Source organism: Populus alba, chromosome 5, assembly GCF_005239225.2.
Source record: "Populus alba chromosome 5, ASM523922v2, whole genome shotgun sequence".
NCBI classification, from domain to species: domain Eukaryota; kingdom Viridiplantae; phylum Streptophyta; class Magnoliopsida; order Malpighiales; family Salicaceae; genus Populus; species Populus alba.
This window is the reverse complement of record NC_133288.1, coordinates 21,904,265-21,910,569: the sequence shown is the minus strand read 5'-3', so window position 1 is coordinate 21,910,569 and position 6,305 is coordinate 21,904,265. Positions and strand designations below refer to the sequence as shown.

General features: G+C 29.8%; 1 protein-coding gene across 1 annotated transcript; it reads left to right on the top strand.

The window, feature by feature from the left end:
- The first annotated feature begins 765 nt into the window (after nt 1-765).
- Nucleotides 766-1,636, top strand: LOC118062049 (gibberellin-regulated protein 1). The gene is made up of 3 exons (XM_035075726.2): nt 766-932; nt 1,079-1,130; nt 1,283-1,636. Exons 1-3 carry the CDS (start codon nt 855-857, stop codon nt 1,462-1,464), a joined length of 312 nt encoding a protein of 103 aa, XP_034931617.1. The 5' UTR covers nt 766-854; the 3' UTR covers nt 1,465-1,636.
- Nucleotides 1,637-6,305: the final 4,669 nt, after the last annotated feature.

The window sequence follows — 6,305 nt, the reverse complement described above, 5'->3', positions numbered from 1 at the left end:
AAATTTAATAACATGGTTTTTTAAAAAAATTATTTTTTTATTATATAATAAAAAAATAAACAATTACATAATCGAATTTAATTAAAAAAAAAATCCTAAAATAGCTCCTGAGTTTCATAAGTAATATCAATATCAAACACACACTTACATTAAAACGAAGCATTTTCTACGACTCATTTGGAAAATTCCCAAATGATTAGTCTTGCCATTTATGGAGGCTATTTTGGACTATAAAAGGCATGTTTTATAATTAATTAATTAAATTATTAATGGGTTCGGATACATACACTCAAGCATACTCGGTGTAGGCAAGCAGGGATGCTTATGGTTTTTTTTTTGAAAAAAACCTCAACAAAACAACTGCTCCATTTATCCCATCCCCAAGTCCTAACTCCTAATAACAAGAAACAACTGCACTTAAGATTTTAGCCTAGTACTTAAAGGTACTTGTTCCCTTCCTCTGCATCCTGGATTCAAACCTCACCGTGCACGCCTGTCACCCCCGCGATGCCTTACATGCTCACTGGATTTGCAGGATGTTCAGTGAGTCGTGGGATTAGTCGTGGTGCACGCAAGCTGGCCCGGACACCCACGTAAATTAAAAAAAAAAAAAAAAAAAACAAGTTACCATATTATAATTTGTGGGAGACCAGCTCTCAGTTTCGTATGTGCATGCCAGCAGGATGTCCCGTCCTTCCATGCACCTACTCCACCTAGTTGAATTCGCTGATCGTGCTCTGGCTATAAATAGCGACACCCTATCTCTCCTTTCATGCAATCAAACTAGCAGAGTTCAATTCAATTCCAAACAAAATTAGAAGTTCTCTCGGAGTCGTCTGGTTAAAGCTCTAGCAATGGCTATATCGAAGCTTTTGATTGTTTCTCTTGTAGCATCTCTCCTCGTGCTCCACCTTGTTGAAGCTGACCAGAAGGTTTGAGTGTTGTTTCTTATTATATACAGCTTATTTCCTCCTTTAGATTCGAGTGTTGTCAAGTTGATTTCTTTCTCGTTGTTTTTGAGGTCGAACCCTCCAAGATTATACAAAATAACATGGCGTTTGATCGATGATTGGTGCAGGTGGTGAACTCTGATATTCAAGATGCAAGCTATACTCCTGGGAAGAATATCGGTACGTGATTTGTTCAACCTGCCCACAGTTGTCGTCAGTTGGTCAAATGGCAACTATTTCATTGGTTAATATATGTATATATCAAGATCGAATTAAATTATTGTTTAAACATCAGCACATTTTAATAAAATTATTCGTGCATTTATAAGCAGATTGTGGTGGCGCTTGCAATGCTAGGTGTTCCTTATCCTCTAGGCCACGTCTTTGCAAGAGGGCTTGCGGGACTTGCTGTGCACGATGCAAGTGTGTCCCCCCAGGCACTTCCGGCAACCATGACGCCTGCCCTTGCTATGCCACCATGACTACTCGAGGTGGCCGACTCAAGTGTCCTTGAAAGCAGCCTTTGCCTGCTTATTAAAAGCTATGCAACAAGAATAATCATCGGAGTTCGAATAATTAATAGATATTAAGCTGTACTTTCCTTTTCCATTTCTTTTTGTTTGTAATATATGTCCTGAATTATTTGTGATAAATTGTAATTGCAAATGTAGAATTTTATTTGGAAAGTTCTGTTTTCTTTTATTTATTTTATGTGCACAGAACTTAAATCCAAATCATGACCAATTGATCGACCAACCAAATTCTCCACAAAAAAAAAAAAAAAAATCGAACCTGACGTTCAGTAACTTTCAAATCTTGGGGATGATAACAAAAAATTGAATTCAAAGTTCACCACTCCGATCTTATGCAGATATTTATGTTCTTGATAGCGAGAAGCACTAATGGGCTCATGGAAAGATGGTTCTTAAGTATATTTGTATTTTCTTCTTTGTAATTGTATTTTGAATTTTCTATCTTTTGATATATTCATTAAACACAAGATGAGTATATCATGTTTTAAAAAAAAGAACAATCACACTCGAGTAATATTTTACTTGCAGCTAGTTTCCACGCCAGCACTTTTTTGTGCCGATCGGATTAAAAGAATTTAAAATATAATAAAATATCTAGATGATAAAAAATTATTTTATATTTACTTGAATTAGTGGGTTAATCTTGAAATTTTTTTATTTATTTTTTTGTATGATTTTAAATCAGGAAAGTCAGGTTTAAATTTAAATTGTATGTATTCTCTGACATAACTTATGAGTTAATTTGGTAGATACAAAAACAATACGGTAAATTAATAAAAAAAATTGAGAAAAAAATTGAAAAAAATAATAAATTGATATCAAAAAATTTATTGACTTAACTTTTTATTTAGTTTGAGTTTAAAATTAAATTATATATTCAATTTAATTGACTTAGCAATGAAAAGAAAACCCATTTGATTGTTAGAAAAATAGATTGGAATTGAGGGGAAAAATAAATTTAAAAAGGGAAAAAAAAGACGAAAGAGAAAAAAAAATAACAATTATACATATGTACAAAAACTGCGTTCATGCTAATTCTCGAGTCTACAGTAATTCGAAATAAATGTTTCGAATTTATGTCGTTGGCGTCCCGCAGTTTGATAAAGTAAACTTTTGTATTAAATGACCGAGAAACTTAAATTTCGAGCTACTTGGATGCTTATATTTCAAAAGAATTGGAGTGTGACAAAATCTTTAACCACCAATGACATTTTAAACAAATTAATTAGGGATAATTTTCGATTATCTAATCAGTTGATACACAGATTTCATTATAGAGTTTTTACTGGACATGCCACGCGTTACTTCGCGGGTCTAAATTATTTTTTTTATAAAAAATAATATTTAAATATCGTGACCATGTTTTATTTTAAAAGAAGAAAACTCTATGACTCTATATTTTAAAAGGCCCCCTAATACTTTTTTTTTTTTAAGGTAAGGTTGTCATTTTATTTTGTTTTTAAAAAGTAAAAACACATAAATATCATTATCTATCAATTTCAAAAATCTTGATTTGGAAATAATTGAGTTATTTTACTGTATTTAAAAAATTGTAAAGGACATTATATTTTTTACTAATTTTTTAATAATGGTAAAATATCAAAATACTTTCACTGGTATTACCAATACCAAGACCATTGATTTTTATTTTTTTTTGGGATGACAAGACAGTAATTATATTGTTACAGGACGTCGTAAAATGCTTATATTTGCAACAGTAAATTCGCCAACTTGCCTTCCCGTTTAATGTTTTTTGATAGGTACATATGACAGGTGGAAGAATAAAGATAGGATCGATCCTAGTGCCAATGCTTATCTTTTTTATCATGCGTGGACAAACATTATCCAGAAGGACCCTAATCTCCATCCTAAATTACTTAGCCTCCGAACAAAATATCAAGGGCCTTCGGTGGGACCTTTACTGTCTTCAAAAACAAAATTACCCGTGATATGATTTTTTGGACGTGACTGCTACATTAATGCAGTTCGTGCGTGCTAGCACTAGGTGCATGAACATAAGACAGCTGTGGTGCGGTCCCGCACAGCTGGCGGAGTCACTTTTGGGAGCTTCTTGGGAGGCTACATGGTTCATTAGGTAGAGTGGTAGGACGTTTATTTCAGTATTTTATAAATGGTTTAAAAAAAATTAATTTTTTTTATTAATTTTAAATTAAAATATTTTTAGTGTTTTCGAATCATTTAATATTTTGATATAAAAAATAATTTTTAAAAAATAAAAAAAAATAACATGTATTTTGACATAAAAAATTATTTGAAAAAACAACCATAACCACACTGTTAAACAAGCTCGAGCTTGTAACACGGATTAATCATAGTGATTCAGGGTTTTAATTGGGTTTCCACTTTTCAAAAGCTAAAGCTCACTCGGGCTTATAATTAGCGTGATTAAATTTGGATGACTTGTCGGGTTAATTTCGAACCTGAATAATCTGGTGTAACTTAGGTGAGATCAAGCTTAAAAAAAAACTCAAAAATATAAAATTAATTTGTGAATACCTTACATTATTTTTTTTATATCCTACATCTCCTTAAATATTTTTTGAACTTTTTTACTTGAAATGATTATATTTATAGTGTATATTCACATAAAATATTTATTAACTTTTTCATGTTTTATTGTTATATATAGCCTTCATTCATGTGAACGTTTCTTAATTTTTTACATATCAGATAACCATTTATATATAACCTTTACTCACATAAATATCTTTAAATATTTCCATGTGAGATAGCTATGTATAGCGTGCATTCATATAAAGAGTTTCTTAACTTTAATATCTTTAAATATTTCCATGTGAGATAACTATGTATAGCGTGCATTTATATATAGCTTTTATTAACATGAAGTATTTTAAAAAATTTCCACGTGTGATAGCTATGCATATAGCCTCTATTCATATGGATGTTTTCTTGTTTTTTCTTCATGGGATAACTGTACACACACGAATAATGTTTCTTAGCTTTTCCATATAGGATAGCTATATATATCATAAATTCATATGAAATATTTTTAATTTATTTCACGTGAAATATTAAAACTTTAAATATTTTTTTTATTTTTATCTTAGTTGATCCAATTCAACCCATGTAACCTAGGACCTAACTTTTTAACCGGGTCAACTCTATGATCGGGTTTAATAACTACGGTCAAGATTATATTTTATTTTAACTATAATTTTTAATATGTATATATATAGATTATATTAAAAAATATTTCTTTAAATATTAGTTACAAAAAATTTATAACTTGTAGCTTTTACTATGGTGTGATCATGTACACGTGGCGGAGTCGCGTTATAGTTGGAAGGTTTTTAAGAAGTTTTAGGATATATTTGGTATTGAGATGAATTGCAATTGATATTATTTTTTGTTTTAATTATAATGTTAAAAGTGTTTGATTAATTAACACGTTATAATTTTGCATGAGTGTCATTGATTTTTTTTTAAATATTAATTATAAAAAATCTATAGTTTAGATTTTTTACTAGACTTGCTTTTAAAAATTATAATAATAAAAACTATCAAAATGCCAACTAGCACAATGCCAACCATCGCACGGGTGATAGCTGCATGCTTCTTCTTTTTTTCACAAATAAAAAAGGTAGTGCTATTAGTTATAGTTGTTAGACGAAATTCTATAATCAAAATAAAAAATAATCTGAGTTAATTATTATATCAACTCATGAGTATTTAAATCAATATTTTTATTAAATTTTTATTGCTTTTTTTATATATATATATTATCAGAATTGATCCGGTTATATCCAACAAAAACAGCTGGATCATTAAAACATGGTTATTTAAAAACATGTCAATGTATTTTTGTTCAATTTAAAATAATTTAAAATGAGTTTACTAGATCAATATGTTGGATTAGTGCAGGTCTACTAATAATAATAATGATATTGATATCATAAAATTAACAAGCTGCACGAGTGATCTGACCAGACTTGTCAGGAACTTAATTTTCCACTCAGACACAATAAAAACATTGTGTCTGAGTTAAATTTAAAGCCTACATTTAGTAGATAAGACCTCCTCAGGACATCACCATTTTGGCACTGTTTTTCTACGTGGATGGCGGCGCATGTTTTTTAATTGTTTTAATATTAAAAATAATATTATTTTAATATATTTTAAATAAAAAATATTTTAAAAAATAACTAATATAATATTACAACACATTACCTTTACAGCGGGACGGCATTACTAGCAATGCTATAGTTTTTGTGAGGTGCCAGCAGAGACTAGGCTGTCACAAAACAACAAGGAGTTTAACACATGACCATCGAGTGTCTAGTGGACTGCTTGGAATAAAAATTAACGATCCACGAGATGATAATATAAATACCATTTAATTATACATGTAGTTTTAACTGGTTAATATAAGTATTTAATTGAGATATCAAAATAATCCAATAATTTAGATGCAAAACTGATAATATCTCAATAATCTGGTTGTTTATTTGATATTTGTTCTTGATTTTTTCTTAATTTATCTTGTTTAAACTTTTATGCTCCGTGCATGTCTGAATTTTTTTCCTTTAACTCTTTCCTAATGATTGAGAAGGTTTTTAATTTCTTTATTTCATGAAAGTGTGCAAGTTATTGAAAAAAAGAAAAAGCAGAACGCAAAAGTACCATGCACCAGTAGATGGAACATCTACTACTAAAATTCATGATTGTTTTTTGCATTTTTTTTTTTTTAAGGATCGAGTATCTTTTTAAAATTAATAATTTTTTAATATGTCAATATAAAAATAATTTTTTATTATTCATTTGGACCCTTCCCTGGCTCCCC

Coding starts and splice junctions, on each gene's coding strand:
- LOC118062049 (XM_035075726.2), top strand. CDS start 855: ATGGCTATATCGAAGCTTTTGATTGTTTCTCTTGTAGCATCTCTCCTC. Junction 933..1,078: donor TTGTTGAAGCTGACCAGAAG/GTTTGAGTGTTG, acceptor TGATTGGTGCAG/GTGGTGAACTCTGATATTCA. Junction 1,131..1,282: donor TACTCCTGGGAAGAATATCG/GTACGTGATTTG, acceptor ATTTATAAGCAG/ATTGTGGTGGCGCTTGCAAT.